This window comes from Phyllostomus hastatus, unplaced genomic scaffold (assembly GCF_019186645.2).
Source record: "Phyllostomus hastatus isolate PE091 unplaced genomic scaffold, TTU_PhHast_1.1 phas_contig_147, whole genome shotgun sequence".
Taxonomy (NCBI): Eukaryota; Metazoa; Chordata; class Mammalia; order Chiroptera; family Phyllostomidae; genus Phyllostomus; species Phyllostomus hastatus.
In genome coordinates this window covers 10,153,670-10,177,528 of record NW_025333603.1, presented here as the reverse complement: position 1 = coordinate 10,177,528, position 23,859 = coordinate 10,153,670, and the positions used below count along the sequence as shown (strand labels likewise).

General features: G+C 52.9%; 1 protein-coding gene and 1 long non-coding RNA gene across 6 annotated transcripts; one reads left to right on the top strand and one right to left on the bottom strand.

Moving 5' to 3' along the window:
* Positions 1-6,972: 6,972 nt before the first annotated feature.
* LOC123831624 lies at positions 6,973-13,553 on the bottom strand. 5 transcript variants are annotated; one of them, XR_006787944.1, is made up of 6 exons: positions 13,383-13,553; positions 12,851-12,955; positions 11,133-11,392; positions 10,148-10,360; positions 8,591-9,966; positions 6,973-8,467 (listed from the first exon to the last, which is right to left on the bottom strand). It is a non-coding gene; the product is annotated as an uncharacterized LOC123831624 (long non-coding RNA). The 5 variants fall into 5 exon arrangements; XR_006787943.1 differs by having other exon boundaries at positions 6,973-8,432; XR_006787941.1 differs by having other exon boundaries at positions 6,973-9,966.
* Positions 13,554-13,985: 432 nt separating this feature from the next.
* Positions 13,986-16,754, top strand: FOXD2 (forkhead box D2). Its single transcript, XM_045857555.1, has one exon. The coding sequence runs from the start codon at positions 14,209-14,211 to the stop codon at positions 15,709-15,711; it is 1,503 nt and encodes a 500-aa protein (XP_045713511.1). The 5' UTR covers positions 13,986-14,208; the 3' UTR covers positions 15,712-16,754.
* Positions 16,755-23,859: the final 7,105 nt, after the last annotated feature.

Below are 23,859 nucleotides of genomic sequence, written 5' to 3'. Positions count from 1 at the left end.
ACGATCCTAGAAGGATGGGGTGGGGGTGCGGGGCGATTTTACAAGATACAGGAGGCTACAGTAGTCTCCTTTTAAAGGAAAAAGATTCTGTAGACCCCTAGTACTGATTTTGATTTTTTAAGTTATAATGTCATTTAGTATGGGCTGACATAAAATCCTTAGACTTGTATGTCTTATGCAACTATAAAACAGAATTTTTTATAAATTAAATTCAAACAGCTACAAAATAAAAATTCAAATTCATAACACTAATAAAATGCAAAATAAGACATTGTTTTACTGAAACTAAGTCACTTGCACCTTGAATGTGACCCTGATGGCTCCATCTTGGATCTTTGGGGTTTGGTGTGCCCTGAGCCATGTGATGAGTAAATTCACCCACCATTTTTTTCTTTGGAAGAAACTATCAACAGCTGGCCCAGACATAACAGTTACTTATAAAATCCACATTGTTTTTTGCCTTATCTCAAGATTAAAGTAGCACTACTTGCCCCGGCAGGTGTGGCTCAGTGGATTGCGCACCGCCTGCAAACCAAAAGGGCCCAGATTTGATTCCCGGTCAGGGCACACGCCTGAGTTGGGGGTGTGTGAGAAGCAACCAATCGATGATTCTCTCTCACATTGATGATTTTCTCCCTCTCTTTTTCTCTCCCTTCCCCTCTCTCTAAAAATAAATAAATAAAATCTCTTTTAAAAAACCTGACAGAGGGGCTGAACAAACAAAATCTAGCCATTCTCACATATAAAAGAAGATGCAGGGTTGCTTAATGAAATATTAGCAAGTTGAACCTGGTGGTATATATTACAAAGATGCATGATTAAATACAGTTTATTCCTGGAATGCAGGGCTGCATCAGAATTATTGGCTCCATTTTATCAGGCCAAGCCGAAAAGTGACAGATTCAGAACGTGATCCACGCCCACCTGACTCTAGTCATTCCTCTCTGAGGAAGGGGCCAGTGGAGGTAGAAACTTGGTTGGAGAGCTCCCAGCACCAGTGGAAGTCCTCAGCTCACTCCAATATTCCCCACCATTCACATCCACAGTCTGGATCTTCCAAGCCAAGTGACAGGTTTTGGTTTCCTTTTTCTTTCAGTTTTCCTCTTCTTCCCTGTTCTTGCTTCCCCTGTCCCTCTCCTCTCTCTATAACCCTGTCCTCCTCCCTTTCTCGCCCCTCAACAATTTTGTGGAGACAAACACACCACCTATTGCCCACCTTGTATGCACCTGATTTAAGCAGGAAATCAGTTGAATAAAGCCAGGATCCATTTGGATGGTGTTTGGAGCTAGAGTGATTTCTGGTGAATGAAAGACACTTGCTGTAGTAGGGAACTCAAATGTTTGATGTGGGAGAGGAAAACCAGTTGCAGTTATCACCTCCCACTGGAAGCCCTCCCAGATCTTCAGTCCTCCCCACCCTACCCCCTTCCCTCACATTCTTCTTGGAAGCCCTTGGTAGCCTTCCACTGTAGAGGGACTGAAATAGGGATGGGTGGGTGGTCCTAGGAGATCTACCCTGTAAAAGGGGAGTAGAAGAAAGCATGCCGGATTGGGGTCAGGAAACCTGAGGTCTAGTCCCTGGTCAAATGCGTAGGCAAGGCCTCTCCTTTCTCTGTTCTTCACAGTAATTCACAGTTCTGTCCAAGCTCCTTGACTGTGTCCCCCTCCACAGCTGAGGACTTGGAGATGCATTAGACCCTTCCCTGCTAAGAAGAGTCAAATAAGGGTGACAATATAGTGTGCACAGTTCTCACAACATGAGGGAGTTATTAGGTCACCTTAGTCACTCACCAGTTCAGGCCACTGCCTCAGGCTTCTCTGAAACAGAGAGAATGTGACCTGTCCTCTCTGCTTGGGTGGAGTGGCCTGTGTAACTGCTAAAGGCATCATGATGGTGGGTGAGGATATCCTGCCTTGCCTGGCGGGGGTCATCCCTGAACAAGGCCTGTGTCAGCTCTGCCCACTGTCTCCCTCACTGGGCAGCCTGGCTAGGGCTGGGCATGCCAGGCTTTGGCCTGAGCTACCTCTCGTCTGGAGGCTGGACTTGGGGTTTAGAGGGTGGAGCAGAATTAGAGATGCCTGGATGCTTCTTGAGGGAGACCCCACCTTAGACATCAGGTTGTCTTCCTGAGTGGCAGAGGGGCTGGGGACTTTATGGGCTTCATGAGGAAGGCTTCCTGGAGGAGGTGAGCTCTGGTTTGGTTTTTGAAGGAAGAGAGCAGAGGGCCTGTTGCTCCAGTTCCTATGAAAACCCCTTTCCTCCATCCTAACCCCTGTCTGGCCTGGCAGACTGAGAGCGTCTGACTATTCAAAGCAGTTTAGGTAGGACCAAGAGAAGAGCCAAAGACAGGGATAGAAACAGAAGAGAAGAAATGCAAGGTAGGAAATCTGGGGTCCTGACTAGCAGCCTCGTCTACTTCCCTGTCTGAAGGGCAGCAAGCCAACGCTCATGGACACCCACCAGGTCAGGCTGTCCTGCCCCTGCCTTCAACACCATAGCCACCACCTGTATTTTCAGGTTGAAATCCATAGAATGTGTTCAGCACATAGTAGTGTTTTTTATTTTATGTTCTGCATACTTAGCCTTATTTATTTGAATGATTCCATTGTTTCTTTTAAAGTATTTATTTAGTTGTTGAATAGGTAATATATTTACTTGGCTTTAAAAGTATAAGGAAGTAGCCCTGGCTGGTGTGGCACAATTGGTTGGAGTGGAGCCACATAAACCAAAAAGTTGAGGGTTCGATTCATGGTCAGGGCACGTGCCTAGGTTTCCGGCTCATTGCATACAAGAGGCAACCTAATCACGTTTCTCTCCCTTTCTCTCTCTCACTTGCTTCCCCTCTCTCCAAAATCAATAAGCATGTCCTCTGGTGAGGATGAAAAAAAAGTATAAGGAAGTTGCCTTGGCTGGGTGGCTCAGTTGGTTGGAGTGGCATCCCATAAGTGGAAAGACTGAGGGTTCTATACCTCGTCAGGGCACATACCTAGCTTTTGAGTTCAGTCCCCAGAGTTCAATCCCCCATCAGGGCATGTGGGAGGCATCCAGTTGATTTCTCTACCCGCCCACCCCCCGCCCCCCCGCGCCACCTCTCTCTCCCTCTCTCTTTCTTCAATATATCCTCAGGTGAGGATTAAAAAAATACATAATTAAATAGCAAGTTCCCTTCTTATACCAATAAACAGTTATTAGTTTTTTAGTCATCCTATTTTTGTTGCATATATAAACCAAAACAAATATACATTATTTTCTCCTTTAAAAACCCACACACAATTAGAAACATAATGTTTACAGTGTTATATGTCTTGATTTTTTTTTTCAGTCAACAATATATGTTGGAGCTCTGACCAGATAAATACATAAAGACCTTCTTTATTGTATTTTACACAGCATGCTATTCCCTTATGTAGAGGTGCCATTACTTAACCAGCCCCCATTGGTAGACATTTTATATTATTTCCAACCTTTTGACATTCCCAAGCCAGCTGCAATGAGACCTGGTACATATGTTATGCATGCAGGGATGCCTGCAGGAAAAATTCCAAAAGTGCATTTCCACACAGCCCTTGTCAGGGCACCAAGCTCCCTGTGTGTCCACAATGGCTCTTTTGGAAGCTGTTTTCTTTCATTTCTCAAATGGGACCCTTGGTGACAGTGGTCAGAATTTCACCTTTTCTTTCTTTTTACTTCTTTTTAAAAAGATTGTATATATTTATTTTAGAGAGACAGGAAGGGAGGGAGAAAGAGAAGGAGAGAAACATTGATACTTGAGAGATGCATGGACTGGTTGCCTCTCACAAGCCCCCTGCTGGGGACCTGGCTTGTAACCCAGGCACATGCCCTGAACTGGTGATCTTTCCATCTGCAGGCTGATGCTCAGTCCACTGAGCCACACCATCCAGGGCTAGAATTTCACCTTTTTGAACCTCACCGTCCTCCTCCCCAGTGACCTTCCCATCAGAGTCTCTCACCAGGTCCCCTCACTAGGTGTTTTGGCCCCTGGATCTGGGAAGCCTGGGCACTTGCCACCTCCATCCTAGGTGGGGTCTGTGCCCTGGCCACCCACCTGTCCAGGATGGTGGCTCCTTTTCCCTTCTCCTTCAAAGTCCTGGGAATCAGTGGCAGGTGTAGGGAGCTAGCTCTTCGAATCTTGACCTTCACATCTCCAGACTTCCTGCCAAATGCTGCCATCTCCCCTTTTCTTCCCTCCCCACATGGGGCTCCAAGTGCGACTCCCTTCTGGTCATAGGATCATGCCCTAAGATTTGCTCCTCTCTGGCCTCAGATTTCCTGTTTTATTGCCTCCAATCCCCCAAGTCTGAATGGCCCCAGCTGTGTGGGAGGAAGTGGACTAGGGAAGATCAAGCAGAGCCCTCTGAGAAAGGCATGCCCACAACTAAGGGGGGGAGCCAAATTCCATGGCTGCAAACAAGGCTCTCAGCAGCTAGGGAACCTCTGGACTGGCCCAGACCTTTGACGTCAGCCCATGTAGCAGGTGGCACGGTTTAGGGCTGACGTAGGCTAGGATGACCAGGAACCTAGGCAGGGCAAGGCCTTGCAGGTACATGATCATCATATATGCTGTGAGTAGCAATTGCTTCTATGTGGAATTGTAGGTAGGGCACAGTAGTTAAGAGCCCTGATTCTGGAGACATATCGTCGAGAACAGGGGATGTACTTCTCATAGGTCAGATGAGGAAACTGAGTACTCTGAGAGGGGCAGAAACATATCTGAGGTTGCACAGGAAGGCGGGGCAGGAATGGGAGTAGATCCTGGGCCCCTCACCTCAGACTCCACTGCTCCTCTGCAGCTGCATGAACAAACCAGGGGAGGTGCATTATCCTGGCAGGTTGAGCAGTCATCTTCAAAAATGTCAAGGTAGGAGAGGAGAGCAAGGAACCTCACTGAGGTATCTTGGCCCATAATTGGCTCCAACTAGAATACAAGGTTTAAGAGTCTCTGCAAGGAAGCAGGCTAGGAAATTTCCTCAGTCTCTGTCTCCAAATCAGCTATCCGAATACTTTACAGTGAGGAAACTGGGGCTTAGGGCTTAGAAAGATCGTTTGTGTAAGACTAATGGTAGTGGGAGCATAATTTGAACTCAGCTCTAAGGTTTGTACTCTTTCCTGCTGCCTCCAAGATTCCTACCCAGTGATTACCTTGCCTGCTCAAGCATTGCCAGCAATAGTACCATCCAAATAGCCTGTCACTTATCTGAAGGACAGCCCTGTGGGAATGTTTTCCTCCCGTGGAGTCACAAAAATTGAGTCTCTATAACACCGAGGCCCCTTTCACCCTGGTCTCTCTGCTCCAGGTCAGCCCTGTAGAGATCTGAAAGTGAACACGTCAACCCCGAGCCCTTTACTCTCCAGGCTAACAAACCCAGACAATTCCTTTGTGTCTATGAGACACTTTCCCATCCCTTCCTGTATTAATTAGGGTTAAGTTCAGTTATAAGTAACAGGCTCCACCCTCCCCCCAAAGACAATTCAGTTATAACAGTGTCTTCGCCAAGACTGAAGTTTATCTCTATTTCAGATAAAAGTCTACTTGGGCTGTTCAAAGTGGAACAGCATCTCAGGGGTCCTGGGGGCCCAGGACCATTCTATTTTGTGGCTCTGCTGTTTGTGAAATTCATCTCAAACCAGCAGAAATTCAATTTAACCTAGCTTAAGCAAAAAGAATATCTTTAGAATATCTGGAAATTCTAAGGGTCCTAGTTTCATGCAAAACTAGAACCAACAACAAGGGAAAGCAACACTGTTACTAAGCTCTGCCTCTTTCTTTAGGCTGTTCCCCTCTGTGGCTGGGCTTCCATGTCAAACAGCACTCTGCATGGCAGCTAAGCCTGTGTGTTTATCTTCTGATCCCAAAGGAGAAGCATCCCTCCAGAGTCCCTGTGTCCCTCGGTCCCACAGCCCCAGAGTCCGTATGCCCTGGAGTCCCAGAGTCCATACATCAAATTGTGTAGAAGGATTGACCCATAATTGGCTCCAACTAGAGGTCATTTACTGCCACCTGGACCACTCACTGGGCCTTGAACTTGGAATGCTATGTTTGATCCAGCTGGGTTGCCTGTCTGCTCCTGGAGGTATGTGCAAGGGGACAGAGATTGGACAGTCCCAACAGGCCACATGGGATATGGGAGGGGAAGTCTTACCCAAAAGAGAACTGGGACACCCCAAAACTAGCTCACCATGCTAAGGAGAATGAGTTTTATATTATAAGCAATGGGGAGCCTGTGGAAGATTTTGGCAGGGTTTGGCTGGTATGATTGGTCAAAACCATTTCATTTTTGAAATGTTATTATTTTAAAATTATAATTGAAAAATACATTATTAGTTTCAGGTGTAGAGCATAGTGATTCAACACTTACATAACTCACAGAGTGATCACAATAAATCTAGTAACCATCTATCACCATATAGTTATTACAAATATAATAATTATGCTGTACATTATATCCACATGACTTAGAGTGTATAACTGGAAGTTTTTTGTAACCATTTCAAAGAAGGAAACTGAGACAGAGTGCACAAAAGAGGCACCCAGTGACTGCTAGGTCAGGGACCACAGAGAAACTCTGATGGGGGATATGGTTTTCTCCCTTTTGGGATGGGACCCGTAGGGGGAGAAACAATACCTGTTCTGGAATGCACATATTTATATTGATGAGGTAAGCTAGCTTTCTTGAAAATCTCAGACAAAAGGAAGAGATATGCCACACCATTCATTCATTCATTCATTGTGTCTACATAGCTAACATTAATTGAGTACCTACTATGCGTTAGATTTTGTGCCTGGCAGAAGGTAGAGTGTAATAATGATGGTGATGATAAGAACTGTTTATTGAGCTCTTTCTTTCTTTTTTTTTAAAGATTTATTTATTTTTAGAGAGGGAAGGGAGGGAGAGAGAGCGAGCGAGAGAGAGAGAGAGAGAGAGAAACATCAATGTGCGGTTGCTGGGGGTCATGGCCTGCAACCCAGGCATGTACTCTGACTGGGAATCAAACCTGTGACACTTTGGTTCGCAGCCCGTGCTCAATCCACTGAGCTACGCCAGCCAGGTATTGAGCTCTTTCAAAGTATCAGGCACTGGGCTAAGTGCTTTATATGCATTATCTCATTTAATCCTCACAATAACTCAGTGTGGTGGGTACAATTCTTATCCCCATTTTGTGGAGAAAGATGAGGATACAAACAATATAATGCCTGTTTTCAAGGAGCTTACAGTGAACAGAAGGCAACGGATTGGAAAACCAATCATGACAACCGAGTTACGTCTTTGGGAGCACAGGGGCAGGAGTCCCTCACAGCCTGGCCAGTGTGGGGTGTTGTTAGGGGAAGCAGCTCATAAAGCTTGACTTTTGAAATGGACAAAGGATTAGGAGTGAGCCAGGCAGGAATGAGGACAAGTGCAAAGATGAAGAGGAGAGAAAGAGCAGATCAGGTATGAATGGAGTTCAGGGGATAGAGGTGAGGCTTGACATGCAGATGAGGACCAGCAGCATCTCTGAGAAGGCCTCAAACTGCAGGGCAGGAATTGCTGGGGTCTTATTCAAATCACATGCAAATCGCCCTCCCCGTTTCTCCCTTTTTATAATTTCAAGCACCAGGACTCCTACTGCTGATCTAACATCTCAGCAGCACCCTCTGGGTGTGTATTAGCAATAGAAGTTTCTCAGCCCCTCCTTCCCTTCCCAGGGCAGAGAGGAGGATGGCATTTGCCTGAGTTGAGTCTGTTCCCAGCCTCCAGCTGACCTAGCTGTTGATGTAAGACCCCTGAAATCTGGAGCCCTTCAAGTAGCTTGATCTGGAGCTGGGGTTGAGGGAAGAAATAGTCTGACCTTTCAATGAAGCTTTGTCCTCCCTTCCTTTCTTACTATTCCATCCTGGAGCAGTGACCCACTACCCAGTACCCTCCTGCATTTCCCCTCTCCTATGTCAAAACCCCTCCAACCAGTCCTCACCCCTTAAAATGAGCCCTCCCCCACATCACCTGCTCCCCCTACGGGTGACGGAGAGAGGGGTTTGGTCTGGGAGAAAGGTGACTAGGGATCTAGTTCCACCTCTGCTACTGATGTACTGTATGACCTTGGGAAAGTCAGCCCACTCTCTGGATCTCAATTTCCCCATATGGGAAATAAACTTTGGAAACCTACAGTCCAATTTTGGGATAAATGACTTCACTCCTACTTTACTGGAGGTAAGGGCGGGCGGGTAGGGAAGGGTAGAAAAACAGTACACCCAGCATGCAATGCAAAGGGGGAATGGAGGGGATGGATTAACAATCTTTGGAGAAAGGCCAGGCTGGAAGCAGGTCAGCTGCGCAGTGCCAGGTGCGAGCACTGAAGTCGAGGGTTCAGGTTTTGGTTCTGGGATCTCAGAACAGGAAGAGGAGATGAGCTGGGCTCTGGAGAAGGCTTCCTCCTGGAGGAAGCGGCATTTAAGGAGGGTTTTGAAGCCTAAGTATAAGTTGGGAAAGGAAGCAAGCATTTACAAAGAGGAGTCTAGAGGCTGTGGGTCTTGGGATGATTTTGTCAAAGGTGTGGCGTGGGACGTGGGAAAGGGGAACTCCAGGCCCAGACCTCGTCGTCGTCCAGTTCTTGACTGCGTGGATGCGCGGCTCCTCTAGAGGGCGCTGTCCCCCAGGAATCCGTAACTAGCGTCTGCGAGGCAAGGCCAGGACTCGTGCAGGTCTCTCGCTCTGCTTCCGTGGGACTGACTCGATTTGGCATCCACTCGAGACCTCGGGCACCCGGCCGGCGAAGCCTACGAGTTCCACCTCTCTGCTTAGGAATCGGGAAGGCTAAACACAGGCACGCTGGTGTTGCATAAGGGGCCGAGTTCAGACGGCTCTGTACCCTTCTGCCTCCAGCCCTACACCAACTCTGGGCTCCGGAAGGGCGTGGGGCTCCTGGGCCTTGCTACTCCAGCAGGCAACGTGCAATTGGTTAGAAGGAGGCTGTCGCTACAACCCCCCTGGCTCTTCGCAGCGTGGTCCCTGTATGCTCTTTCCCTTACCTTTGCCATTGTCCCAGACCCTATCCAGGCTCGCACCGTACACGTCCTCCCTCCCTGCCCAGGTCTCGCTGTGGGCATGGAGCAGGTTTGCAGTCCCCTGACCAGATGACGCCGCTTCAGGACCTGGGTTAAAGGCAAGCCATCCAGGGATAAAGGCAGTCACCCGCACAGATTGTGCTTTCGGGAAGGGAGGACTCGGGACACACGGTCGGTACAGCTGCTCAGGAAAGTACTCGGGCTGCCAGAGCCACTGTTGCACGGAGGGGCACACTGACCACACACACGGACAGAGAAACAGATCCTCCGACTCAGGAACCCTGGGCGCACTTAGATATCAGGGGCATTAGACCTGACGTTCGCGCTCCGACATACCTAGAAGTGTCCGCTACGCCCCTGTAGGTCTCCCACACGTGTGGAGCCTGCCTTACCACGGTCGCTACGAAACCAGCCCCCAGGTCGGGCGTTTTGGGAGCAGCGTTATTTTCACCTTCTCCTGGGCTTGCAACCCTCTTCCTACGAAAAACAGTCGACAGGCCCCGCAGCTCACTCTGGTCTCAACCGCTGAGCAGTCCTAGGGCCACAGGGTGCCCGAGCGAGCCCCACCACCACGTAGCCCCGGGATAGGTAAGGCTGGGAGGGGACTGTGGCCAGGCATAATGGAAGGAAATATGGACATTTCCTCCTAGAAGTGGAGGGTCAACATGTGCGGGGTGTGCCCGACCCGAGCCGGCACTGGGGGTGGCAAGCGGGCTTCCGCAGTGAAGGAACGTACGCTGGAGGCCCTGTTCGTGCTGTGCTTGCAGAGGGCCTGGCCTATCCCTCAACTCCGATCCGGAGTCCCGCTCCTTGAGTGTAAGGAACCCCGCCGCCTAAGGTTCACCCTGCAGGTCACAGATCTGGAGTCTCCAGCCTCCCAGCTGGGCAGAGGGTGCTGACCACTCTGGAGAAGGCAAAGATCTGGGGTCGGAAGCTGTACAGGCTGCGCCCAAACATCGTCTCATTCCAGAGCTGCGGCCTCGTAAAGGGGCGGGAAGAGCGGGCGACCGCTCGAGTCTCAACACTTTCCCCGAAGCTAGCCAGGTTTGTGAATAAAATGAGAGAAGTGTGAAGGCGTTGTGTACCTTTGCCCAGCGCAGTCCGCACTTTGCGACCTGGCCACTCCGAGGCGTAGACCTCTGCGCTCCCGGAACCTTGGGAAGGCCGCGGGCAATCGGTCTGTGCAGCCACCCACCTCCAGTTAGCTCAGCGCCGTCTTCGCCAGCTCCTCTATTGACTTCATTATATTCCCATCATCTTCTGCTAGCTCTCGTTTTTCCGGGGCTCGAAGAGCACCGCTACGTGGACCACAAGAAGGGAAGGGAGGTGACACATGGGGAGAGACGCTACTGATAGCAGCACAGCTCAATAAACATATAACAACTTCTCCTGGTAATCCGAACTTTGTGGAGTGGAAAACTCCCGAAAGGGTCCTCCCCAAACACTTCCTTCCAATCGTTTCTGGGCTGCTCAAGAGAGGGGACCAAATAGTGAAGCAGACGGAGAAAGAGGCTGGGCACGCTGTCTTGTAAGAAGTCCCCCAGAGCCTGTCGCCTCCAGCTTCTTGGAGGCTGCAGCCATGGGTGCTGGAGCCCAAGCTTCTGGAAGAGCACCCAGGTTTTCGCGGCGGTGGGCGAGGGAAGGGGTCGCAGAGAAGGGAAAGGCTCTTCCCGCCTCTGCGGGATTCCTTTCGTTTCTACCTTTCTCAGCCACAGGAGAAAGGTAGAAATGAAAGGAATCCCTAATCCCCCCCCAGCCCTTCTTCCAGCCCCCAGTGCACTTACTCCTGACATTATTCAAAACAGATGGACTCAGAACCTTGGGAAGGATGAGAAGCTCCCCAAAACACCCTTTCTCAGACAAGAGTGGAGCCAGGTCGGGGACTAAGCAGTTATTTGGATAAACAGATCAGGTCTGGGCTGGGAGTCCAGACACCTGGGTCCACAGCAACTGCCTAGCCCCCACTCTCCACCCCTGGCAAAAAGCCTGGCAAATCACATGATCTCCTGGGCCTCCCTGATTCCCACTCCTGTAAAAGTTATGTGTGGTTGAAGATCATGTGACACTCACACTTCGCAGAACTGGGGCTGGGGTCCTGTGTCCCAGTTCCCCAACCTGAGTCTCAGCAGCAGTCGGTGAGAAGCAGGGCCAGGCAGAGGCAGGGGCCTGCAACTGCAGCTGCTCTGTGGAGCTCTGCCTGTAGCATTAGAAGCAGGATATCTGGAGCAAATGCCTCAGCCAGTCTTCCCTGAAGCTGGCCAGGGGGCTGGAGCATGGGGAACCAGGAGAGCTCTGGCAACGAAGGAAGCTACTTATTGACATTTGCCATTCTAGAAAGCAAGACATTTAGAAGGTGAGATGGAGTGGGATGGGGCTGGTCTTGTTTTTCTCTCCATTTACTTAGACACTAGCAGAGCTGAGCTGGGCTGGAGTTGGTGTGTGGTAGACCGTGTAGGTTGTCTGTGATATGAGAGAGATTGAGCGAGTTGGGGGCATGTGCAGGGTTGCCAGATAAAACTAATTTGCTCAATCTAGCAACCCTAGGTATGAGAGTTTATCTGGACTCATGAAAGAAACTTCTCTCCAAAGCTTCTCCTCCACACCCCCTACCCCACCCCATCTTCATCACCTAGAAAATTCTGGTGCCAGGGCCACCAGTCCCTGCCCAATTTCCTGTCTATGGCTTCAGGACTGGGCCTGTTCTCTTTTCCCCAAGACCAGTGTTTACACAGGCCCAGCACACTAGGTGGGTCTCCTTGGTTTGCGGTCCCAGAGAGAAGCTTGGAGGAGGCGTTCTCACAGGACAGGAGCAGTCAGACCTTCCACCCTCCTTTGGCTCAGGAGAATGGAGAACTCTAGCTTGAGGAATCTGTGGCAATGGTTGCACCCAGCCCTGGTCTGAATTGTTGGAGGAGCCTAGAGGAGTCTTTTCCCCCTTTGGGGACTCTGTTGCCCTGCCTGTGGAATTGAAGAGTTTGATTCACATTAAATTATTCCATACATTGGAGGCTGCTTTTAGACGGAGGGGAGAATTCTTCCACCCTCACATCGGCCCTGCTAAGAAACAGCCTGCAGGAGCTAAAAATTCCCTGCCACCCTCCTTCCAGTGCTTCTCTACAGGGAACCTACTTCAGCACAGTGAGGAGATGGCAGTGGCAACCCACCCAGTCAGGGGGCTGTACCAAGGCTTGAGATCAGGTAGGAAATCACACTACCTCCAACTCCTTTCTTTCTCCCCAAGAGTCTTTATAGTGCTCACAATACCCTCTTCAAAAGTAGCCCACAATGATTTGTTTACTACTGCCTATTAGTCACGACTGAGGTATTTTTCATCTTATTTCTAAAGAGGAAGAAACAGAGGTACAAAAAGTTATGAAACTATGCAAGATGGCGGAGATGATAACTGCAGGATTGGGACTCCAGAAGCCTGACTCCAGGCTGCCTCCCTACTCTTAACTACTTCAAAAAGAAGGAAGCTGAGGCTGGGCAGGGGAAGAAACCTGCTGACTGCCCTGTAACGTTGTGTCGGTGGAACGGGCTGCTGGGTCTCAGGCCTCGCCTGTCGGAGCTTTAGCCACTGCGCGGCGCTGTCGGGGCAGCAGCCGGTCCCTCCACTTAGTTCTTGCCCACCTCTAGTGCCCATCTCCCCTTTCACCCTCCAGAGGTTGAGACGAGCCCAGGCTGAGCTGGTGCTGCCCGTTGCTGGGTTCCTAGAGAGAGACCAGCGGAGAAAGAGGCCTAATGAGATGGGAAGGAACCCGGCAGTAGCACAAGGGCACAGGACTGACCTGTGTGCTCAGGATTCTGAGAGATGAAGGCAGTAATGGCCCAGGGCTGCAGACAGGCTCGCTGGGGGAGGTCTCCGTGGGAGTCCTGCTGTCCGTCTGTAGAGCCTACAAGTCCGGCCAGAAAGTTGGGGGGCAGCCCTTCCGTGAGTCAGGGCGTGGGGAAGAGAGGAAAACAGAGCGAGGGGGTTCCTAGACCCACTAACAGACATCCAAGCAAATGCAGAGTTTCCACAGGAAACGAAGACAAGGATTCACCGAGCACGAGAAAGACAAAGAATCACAGAGCCTGAGACAAACAGATACTGAGACAGAAAAGGGTCTGAGTGCAGGCAAACTCGGAGCGTTGGGTCGGACCGCGCTCACAGAATGAGGGCGCGGCACAGAAGCTTCGGGGCGGGAGTGACGGGCAGGCGGCGCACTCCCCGGGTCTGTGGCGCACACTCTCCCGTCTGGAGTCTAGAGACGGGGCAAGGGGGATGGCGACCGGGTCCAACCTTGTAGGAGAGGGAGGGGAGCAGTCGGAATCTCTCACCTCTCCGAGGCCCGAGGTGGAGAGCTCCAAGTTTGCTCCTCGCGATTACTCAAGTACGTCTCCCCTTGGGCCGGAAGCCGCTCAGGATCTGGCGGGCCCCGCTCCTGCGGCGTCTGTGTCGGAGTCTCAGGCTCCCTTCGCACTTCAACAGCGTTTCGACCTCGGTGGCCCAGCGCTGCAGTGGGGATAGACGACGGGGTGGGGGCTGTCGCTATTTCTCCCAGCTCTGGTTGGCGCCCATGTGAACCTTAACATACAGGGGCTGAGCCCACTGAAGGTAGCGGCTCCTGGGAACGGAGCACTTGTGGGGTCTGCGGAAAAGATGAGGACTTGCCTCCCGGGGAAGTAGAGCTCCAGCAGCCGCGGTTGTTTGTTCCCGCCGGGCCCCTCCGCGGAGCCACTCCGCCCGCCGCCTCCCGCCCCGCCCCACCCTAGGAGCTCCGCCCTGGGCTCGCGCTCTTCCGCTTAGGCAGCCGCTGGGCGGGAGGGACGAATTCTCCGACCCTCCCTTCCCCACAACCCGGGGGGCCCGGGGCCGGAGACTGGTCAGTGCGATAGGAGGCCTCAGCTCCTTCCGGGGGCAGGCCGCGGCTAGGGCTCCCGGGGCAGCGGAGAGAGCAGCCAGTTGGGTGCTCGCCCAGAGGTGAGAGCGGCCGAGTTACGCCACGAGGGGGCGCTGCAGAGCTGGGGGAACCCCTCCCGACCCGCCTCAGTCCCCCGCCCCTTCCCCGCCCGCGCGCAAAACACATTCGCCCTAGAGGCAGCGCGGCGGAGCCCGAGCCGCGGCCGGAGCGGAGCCGAGAACGGCGGTGGCGGCGGCGGCACCATGACCCTGGGCAGCTGCTGCTGCGAGATCATGTCCTCCGAGAGCTCCCCGGCCGCTCTGTCCGAGACGGACGCAGACATAGACGTGGTGGGCGGCGGCGGGGGCAGCAGCGGTGGGGGAGAACTACTGGCCCGCCCAGGGCCCCGGGTCCCGCGGGACGTGCTCCCGCACGGCCCGGAGCCTCCCTCGGAGGAAGCCGAGGCGGACGCAGCTGAGGAAGAGGAGTCGGGCGGCTGTTCTGACGGCGAGCCCCGCGCTCTAGCACCGCGGGGGGCGGCGGCCGCAGCGGGAAGCCCTGGGTCAGGCGCAGCGGCGGCCCGGAGCGCGGCGGGGCCGGGACCCGGACCGCCGTCGGGGGGCGCGGCAACGCGGAGCCCGCTGGTGAAGCCACCCTACTCGTACATCGCGCTCATCACCATGGCCATCCTGCAGAGCCCCAAGAAGCGCCTGACGCTGAGCGAGATCTGCGAGTTCATCAGCGGTCGCTTCCCCTACTACCGGGAGAAGTTCCCCGCCTGGCAGAACAGCATCCGCCACAACCTCTCCCTTAACGACTGTTTCGTCAAGATCCCCCGAGAACCTGGCAACCCGGGCAAGGGAAACTACTGGACGCTGGACCCGGAGTCTGCCGACATGTTCGACAACGGCAGCTTCCTGCGGCGCCGCAAGCGCTTCAAGCGGCAGCCTCTACCGCCGCCGCATCCACACACACACCCTCACCCAGAGCTACTGTTGCGTGGGGGCGCTGCGGCGGCTGGGGACCCGGGCGCCTTCCTGCCAGGCTTCGCCGCTTACGGCGCCTACGGCTACAGCTACGGGTTGGCGCTCCCTGCCTACGGCGCCCCCCCTCCAGGCCCGACCCCGCATCCGCACCCACACCCACACGCCTTCGCTTTCGCTGCCGCGGCCGCTGCTGCGCCTTGCCAGTTGTCCGTCCCCACAGGTCGTGCCGCTGCGCCTCCACCAGGACCTCCGACGGCCTCTGTGTTCGCGGGCGCAGCCTCGGCTCCGGCCCCTGCGCCTGCCCCTGGCACAGGGTCTGGCCCGGGCTCGGGCCCCGCAGGCCTGCCCGCCTTCCTGGGCGCAGAGCTGGGCTGCGCCAAAGCTTTCTACCCCGCGTCACTGAGCCCTCCCGCAGCTGGCACAGCGGCCGGTCTGTCCACCGCACTCCTGCGCCAGGGCCTCAAGACAGACACGGGCAGTGGTGCAGGCGCTGGGGGTGCCGGGGCCGGGCAGAGGCCTTCATTCTCTATAGACCACATCATGGGCCACGGTGGCGGCGGGGCAGCACCCCCGGGCGGAGGCGAGGGCTCGCCGGCATCACCGTTCGCGGCAGCGGCGGCCGGTCCTGGGGGTCAAGCCCAAGTCTTGGCCATGCTGACTGCCCCGGCTCTGGCTCCAGTGGCCAGCCACATCCGCCTCTCGCACCCCGGGGACTCCCTCCTGTCCTCAGGGCCCCCGTTTGCCGGCAAAGTTGCTGGTCTCAGTGGCTGCCACTTCTGACCGCGTCAGGCTCAGGGCCATTTAGGCCCGTACTCCTCAGCCTCTCCCGAGAGCTCCTGCGGCCCCAGCGGAACTCAGGGAGTCTGTATTTATGAAGAGTCTCCAGACCTTGGGCCTGCGCGTGACTTGGCTCCACGCTCAGAATCTCGGCGATTGTTGGGACGAAGCGGGCTCCATCGCTCAGGGAGAGGCCCGGGTCTGCGCAACGAGGTCGCAAGCTATGATCCCATTCCAGTTTGAGCAGTAAGAGGGGAGGGGGAAGTCTTCGCATTTTCCTAGCCTCTGCGCTTCTGGCAGCCCGGGAAGAATGCTTTCCCCGATGCCCTCCCAGGCTCTCCGGATCCTGCCTGAAACACCGACTGCGCAGAGAGGTCTTTATCTCTCCTCCACTTCTTCCCCGACTTTGAAGCCCTGCCTACCCAATATTATAATTTAAAGACACCTATTACCTGCTTCGTGCTTAAAAGAAAAATTCAACTTTTTCCCCTTTGCCTTTCTTCAAGGAAGTTCGTTCTCTCTGAAGCCTAAAGCTGTGTCTACACAGGTGAAGCTGAACCGAGAGGTGAAATGAGGGGCTTCCGCAATCCCTGCGGAAACCCTGGATTCCACTCCGCTGGAAAACATCCTTCCTCTTTTGTGTTGGGGTGCTTTTGAAGGAACTTTTCCTCTTTCTCGTGGCCGGCTGGGTCCAGCCAACCAGGGCCAGCAGCCCTGTCAGCGTTCTGCTCTGCCCCAGGCCCTGGGATATTTATTGTAGCTAAGGCAATGAGTTTGGGGTGGGAGAGGAGGGTCTGGGTCAGGGACTGGAGTAGGTGGGGGTGGGGTGGGCCAGGGCACATCCTGTGGCAGGGGGTCCTGTAATTATGTGTAAATATCTGTACAGCGGGCTGCTATCTGCATTCTCTGTCCACTGGGTGTGCATTGATTTAGAATTCTCCACTGTGGGGAGATTCTGTAAAATCATCTGATGGTTTGTGTGGAAGAAAAGAAAAATCTGTCTTCCCCCAGTCCCCATTGGTGTCAATTGAATAAATGTATGTGAACTCCAGCAGTCACCAGCGCTGTCTGCTTGCCTGCACCCCCATTTTTACCTAGTCGGGGCTCTCCCGGACAGCCCCAGCTTCTGGGCAGAGGTGGACTGAGGAAGGGCCCTGGGCGGCCCAGGCAGGCAGAGTAGGGCATGGGCTTACTTGGTATGTAGGGGGAAACTGTGGCGTTGGCCATTGCTGTTCAGAGCTCTGGGAGGCCTGTGACTCATCCAGCACTTTCATTTTTGCTCTAGTCCAGGAAGGTTTCTGCCTGGAGTTTTGCAGAGAGGTTTTGTTTCAAAGGCACCTGGGGAGTCTCATCTCCTTCAAGTTCAGACTTAAGCATGGGCTGGGCAGATCTGGGTGCCCAGTACTCATGGACACTACACTGATTAAGTGGCATTTGAATGTCTGTGTCTCTTGATGCATTTTCAGTGTGCTCCTATGCACAGGGGGCTTTTATGGAGCTTGTGATTTGTGTTTGTCTGGGTTGCCTTGTTGTCCTTTTGGGGGGGGGTGAGATGTATGTCAGGTGTCAGTGTTTTAATTTATGTGAGTGTCTGTGATTCTGTCACTGTCTCTTCCTGTGTTCCTAAAAGGAGTGAGATTTCTGTTGCCACTGTAGAATCTTCATTGATGTACTCCTGCCCCACACCACGACGACGGAACAGTCGGCATAAAAGGCTTGAACTGGGGACTGTGAAACTCCTCTCTTTTCCAGTCTGAGGTGGCTATAGGCTAAAGGAGAGGGTCAGTGTAGTCCTACTCTGTTAGGGAAAACCTCCCCAACCCTTGATCCATGTTCATAGTCAGAACCTATTGCTTGAGGGCAAAGTCGTTGGACTGGCTAGTGTCTTCCATAAGCTGTTTGAGGCTTCCAGCTTGATGCCTGTGCCCGGAACTCCCAGTGTCCAGACTTGCAAGACCTTGGGTTTGAAGAGATGCTTTGAGTGAAACAAAGGTGGTTACTTTGTAGCTCTTTTCTCTGTACCTTCAACTGAGGTCATAGGAGAGAAGGAGTGATACAGAGGTGCAGAAGAGGGAGTTTAGCCTTCACAGAAAATAGACGCATGCAGAGGGCAATGATTGGGAGGTGAGGGACAGAGAAGGAAGAAGACAGATGTAGAGAATTTGAGAGGGGAAGGCAGGGAGAAGCCATACAGGTTTTTTGAACCAGATTCCCAGGCATTAGCAATAGTAGGAAAGAAGGAGGGGGAAGATGACGGAGTGCCTTCTCAGAAGAGGGTCAGAACAGGGTGGGAAGACTGCACCGGGCTGAGGGAGAGTGGTTGGGACTGCTGGGTCTCTCAGCCCTTTCCCCAGTGGAGAGACAAGGTGCCAGGTATCTGGTAAAATTAACCCCTCTGCCAGAGGTCAGGTACGCTCTCCTCCATCTTCTTGAGAGACTGAGAAGTGGAGGGAGGATGAATACTGAGGGCCATGGTGTTATCAAACCATCTGGAGATGTAAGGCTACAATTCAATGGTATAGAGAGAGAATGTCTGTTGATACCAGGTTTATGGTCTCTGGCTGGCCCCTTGGTGACTGCCTTTGCTCAGTTTGCCTTCATTTCTTTTCACTTGAGGAAGGTTGAACATGACCGTGTGTTTGCCCACAATAAAACATTCTGTGGCTCACGTCATCTCATCTACCACAAATATATCACTCCCAGATATTAGGTTGGAGCTTCAAGTAAGTCTTATCAATTGGTTTTTCCTCTTTAGAACAGAGAAAATTAAGGCAGTCAGAATTCATATCTCATGGCGGGTACATGAGAAGCTTCCACAACTGCTACTTGCAGAAGAAGCAGCAAATCCTTCCGTTTTCCTCGATGTGTCTTTGTGAAAGCGTCTGTGAGTTTTTCTGTGTGTATTGCTTAGTGTTTATGTGTATATCAGGGGGTGCATCCATATCAGGAAAACGTAGAAATGAGAGGACTGGGGAGGAGTGAGACACACCCTTTCAGGGGCTTCTAGGTAGCTTGGAACTTCAGACCCATAACTCAGACCTAAGTTTCCCCCGAGCGACGAGGGCCGGTTATAGGCCAGATATAATTATGGCAGAGGACTGGGGTCCAGAAAGAAGCCACCGATGCCCAACTGGTCTTGGAAAACATCAGAAAAAGAATCGCTGGGAGATGTGCATGCTGAAGGCAGGGGAGAGGGAAGGTGTTTGGAATTTGGGACCCCTTCAGGTTGTGTGGGCCGGAACTTACTAATTAGGAGCAGGCAAAGACCTATCTGGGACCTGGACTGTAGGGAGGGGCAAGGAGGGAATTTCAGATTTTTCTGGTAGAGTCCTCTGGCTACTCATCCCTTCCAGACCAGAGGGGCTCTGTAGATGGCTCCCTCCCACCCTGTGGGTGCACAGGTTTGGTGTTCAGGGTGAGGTGGCTTTCGTAGGAGGCTAGCCTTGGGGGGAGGAGAAATAGGCCATCCCATCTCCAGTGGCTCCTGTGGGCTCCCCCACCATCTGGCTGGAAGATAGCTGAGCCTCTGCCCCCACAGGCCCCAATAATCGGTGACAATAATAAGAAAATATCCAGGGCACACCTTCATCTCTCGAAGTGAGAAAAAAAAAAGCTACAAAATCGGCTTGGGGTTCGCAGAGTGCTACCGAGAGCGGGCAGTTTAAAGGGGAAGAAAATTGGCGAATTTCACTGGTCAATTTCACTTCATTTCGTTCAATTTCGTTCAATTTCATTCCTTTTCATCCGGCGCCGGGAGGCCCCAGGCCGCAAGAAGGGGGAGGGGGTCTTTCCGGGCACAATTTCCCCAATCTTGCAGATTTACTTTCTGAGAACAGCTTTGATTCTCAAACTTTGATATTCTTCCAGCTACGGCTAAGGGCAGTTACTTTATTTTGTTTTGTTTTATTTTATTTTATTTTATTTTATTGGAGGATATTTGGTTTGGGTGATCAAGGCATCAGTGAGCCTCTCCTGCCCACTTCTCTCTTGCAGCGCAATTAAAGTGGTTAATTCTTTTCTCCGCCGATTCTTCCCCATCTTTCTTTCTCTTGGGGCACCCCGGACCACCCAGGAGCGCCAGTCGAGCTGGGGGAGGACACTTCCCCTCCATATCCAATTTGTTCTCGCCACAGCAGGCGCGTCTTCGTGGTTACAAAGCGCTTTCCCCGATGACTTTTTTCCTCTTTCAAAAATACTTCACTCTCTCCCTTTCGACTAGCAACTCTCCCCAGCCCACCCCTCCTCCTTTTTCCTCTCGGGTTTATTTAAACTTCGCCTCCTCCAGCGCTGCCGCAGCGCGCACTTAATGAAGTTGAAGGCTCGGTGAGCCCGGGTGAAGAGGGTTTGGAATCTGTTGAAAGGGGCGTTTTGTGACACTGATTGCGGCCGTGGTGGGGGCGGTCGCGGACCAGACAATGACTGATCAGGCCGGTTTTCCTCCGCATCGGGTCAGGCGAATAAAGGCGCCGACGCTGTTTAAACGAGGGACCTTGCAGAAGAAAGGGAGAAAAGATTTTGAGCTTAGGGGGAGATGGGAGGAGGCAGCTTGCATTGGGTCTTTACGGACCAGATTCAGGATTTAATTCAAACCCTGCTCATCTGGCCAAAGAGAAGCAAGGAGAGTTTGTGTTTGCGCCTAAATTATTTGGATACGTGGTTCAAAAGGTTGGGTAGGCTGGGACCTAGAGATGTTTCCAGAAGAACCGTCCAGAATGATGAGCCCCAGCTCACATTTGTCCCCGGGGACTGGTGCTCTGAGATTTCTGGAGAAACGGTGAAAGAGGACTAGAGGTGGACAGAGGTCATGCAGGATAATTAAACCTCCTAAGCTTTATGTTCGTCAGAGCACTTGAGAGCAAAACATGTTGGAGTTTTGGAGCGAAATTACTCTGTTCTTTAAGGTCAGCATAGACACGCACCAACAGAAAAAGCTTGTAAGAGGGACAGGGCTTCCCAGCTCTGGTTTCGGGAACGAATTTTTCCTCCAGCTAGTGGGCGCGGCGCGGGGCGGAGCGGGCACCGCCTCCTTTCGTAGCCGAGCCGGCTGTGGCGGGCACGAGCTGCGGCCCCTTCAGAGGCCTGGAGGCTTGGACTGCTGTGCTAAGAAGGCGGGTGTCTCCGGTGTCTTCGCCCGCCCCCGGGATGGATTGGGCGACAATCCCTGGGAGGTCGTATCGGACCCTCTCACAGAGCTCCCCGCTCTGAGTCGTGGGTTTCTGTGGAGAGCTCTCTTTTCGCTCCAGACGGACTCTGCGCGGAAGTCGCTGGCTGTCTGTGCCTTTGCCTTTCTCCGCGCGGCAGGCGTCTGCGCCGGGTGCCTTCCTCACCACCACGCCAGCTTCCTCTCGGCAGTTTCGTCACCTGGAGGTGTTCCATAGGCTCGGGGTCTTGACAGGTCCCGTCCTCCCCTTCCCCCAACCCAGCTGTCTTGATACTTGCGGCTCCGACTCGTGCGGGGCAAACCCCACAGACGCGGGCGGCAGGCGAGTGGCGCGCAGCTGCCGCTACAGGGGCCCCGCGCGTTTTGGCGGGGGAGCCAGGGCCTTGGTACTCTCTGCTCGTTTCTGGATGTTGGAAAATCACCGCAGGCTGGTCTCACCTCCGGGGCATTTCTGCGTATGCAGTTAGAAGTATCTTTGGGATTGCGGTTGCACGGATTTTAGGATTGAAAAGGAAGAATTATTGGGGCGGGGGGGGGCATTTAAATTCGTTTCTTTGATCTGTAAAAATCACGTCGGCCTTGAAAAGCGTATTTCAGATGATCTGTGCTGACGCTGCCAGTGTATGTGTGTCAGGGTAGGGGGTCGCTGAGGGTACAGGAGTAGGGTTTATTGTCCGAATTAATTCGCGGGGCTGCTTACAAAGGGGCCTCGCTCTCTCCCCCTGTCCCCGCAGCAGGTGTTCGGACTCCTTGCTTAGATGCCCCATCCCATTCAGATGCAGATGTGCAGGTCCCAGCGGATCTGGGGAAAGCAGCCCCCACGCCCCATCGTTGCTCTCCGCGCTGCTTCTTCCCTTGGGCGCAGTGGGTTCGCATCTCAGTGGCGAGTTCCACGCAAATGACCCAATCTTTCTGAACTATTTTCGCTTACTCCAAGTCACCCCAGTCAAACTGGGCGGTTGGTGAGGTTATCACTTAAATTAGCGTCAGTCAGGCTCAGATGGCAGCAGCTTAGAGGTGCTTGAAGACTAACCAGTCCACTTTCTGCTTTGGAGCGGAAGGAACCAAATTCAGATCACACAGCAATTCGGTTGCGGAGCAGGAGACGGGATCCAAGGACCTGGGCCGTCGTCAGTACAAGGACTTGGATCCCAGGGCTGGAATCGCTGGTGGGCAGGCTCTGTGTCCAGCTTCTCACGTTCGGGTGCCTCAAGCTAGTAACGCTTTGTGGAGGCCCTGGTGGATCGTTCCGAGTGTCCTTCGGCAAAACCCAGGGTCTTCGATATAGCAATTCAAGGGCAGAGGGACTGCCAGGCAGCTTCTGGGTTCTGATAGCCCCAGGCAGTCAATCTGGCCTCTGGCCTGCACTTCGCAGCTGGGCCCCTCCGTTTGTCTGTTGACCACCTGAGCAGTGTGCCGCCAGCATCAAGGCTGCCTGTGCCCAGCAGTTTCCCGTCTGAACTACCTAGGAAGGTTCAACCGCAGGCCAGTTTATTTGCCACCAGCCCTGCAGAGCTCTTTCCTCTCTGGCTCCTTCCTTCCATCCACAAATATTTATTGGGCACCTACTGTGTGCTGGACATTGTACTGGAGGTATGAGCAGTGAACGTCTGCTTAGTGTCATTACACACAGTCTAACTCTGGCATTGAAAACTGAGGCAAAAGCAAAACAAGTGATCATCACCATCTTTGAGGTAAAAAAAAAATGTTTGGTGTTTGAAGGGTTAATGGTGGCAGGTTTCCACTTCATGATGAAAGTTCCAGGTATCACAGGCCGTAGGTGTGTGTATGCCTTTGGGTATTTGAGGGTGTGCAGCCTTGTGTATGTCCGAGTGTGAGGGGGGACAGGTATGTGTAAATGTCTTGGGGTGGCTATGGTTGGGGGAGAATGTGAGTGACTCTGTGCTACCACGTGTGTTTGTGACTGTGCCAGTGTGAACCCCAGAATGTGCTCCCCTCTTCTTGAGTTGGCTGGGGCAGAGGCTGGTGGGCTGTGGGTGTGGAGGGTAAAGTGTTAGAAATGAGTCCCTGCAGGGATGAAGAGGAGGAGGTCTGATTTCTGAGCCTCTTCCCTTATTCTTTCAATGAAGACTGGGACCCGCCCATTTTTCCCTGCTTTCTTTCCCACTGCAGACAAAGCTGGGAACTCAGAGCACCCTGTGAAGTCACTCAGGGGAACAGTGGCTTGGCCTTTAGTGGAGCAGGCTGGCCTCCTCCCACGGTTCCCTTTCCTGCAGGTGTCCAGCCCCTTTAGCCTGCCATGGGTTCAAGATGGATCCAGGTTGTGCCAGAGTGGCCAAGAGGCTGTTTTCTGGACTCTGACCTCCTCTCCTGGCAGGTGCTGCTAGCACTCTCTCTTCCCAACTGCACAGAGGGACTTGGTGGGCAGTCCTAGAAGGCTTTGGAGCCTTCCCTTCCATTCCCAGTGAACTATTCTGCAGCAAGAGGGTGGCTGCAGTTTGTAACACTAGAGCTTGCAAGATTCCAAGACTAACTTTGAATGGATGCGGAAACAGGCATGGAGGAGGGGTGAGGGAGGGGTGTGCCCAAAGTTGCTCAGAAGGATACAGACTGAAAGTTAGAGCCTGCAGCCTCTATGTACAAGCATTAAACTTTAAAGCATTTGGCTAGATATTTTGAGGAAAGTAAAAAACTTAGCATCTCTCCTTGTACTCTAGGGAAACCTCAAGTGTTGTCTGGGCTATGGATGCTCCCAAATCCTCCTTCCTTCCTAGTGGCAGGACAGGAGGAAAATGATCAAGGTGTAAAAGAGCAGACAATTATCTGGATAAATCGGGGCATAAAATGGGTTGCTCTTAGGTGGTTGAGGTGCTTGGCAGGCAGTCGGGAGGACAATGGGTGAGCGGTAGCATCTTGCGCCCCACCCTACTCTGGGTTCTTGAGCTAGGGAAGGTGGTTGAACCCCTCTCCCAGCCCTAGGCCACACAGAAGTTTGGGCACCAGTTTGGCTTCAAGGAAGGGGTGATGAA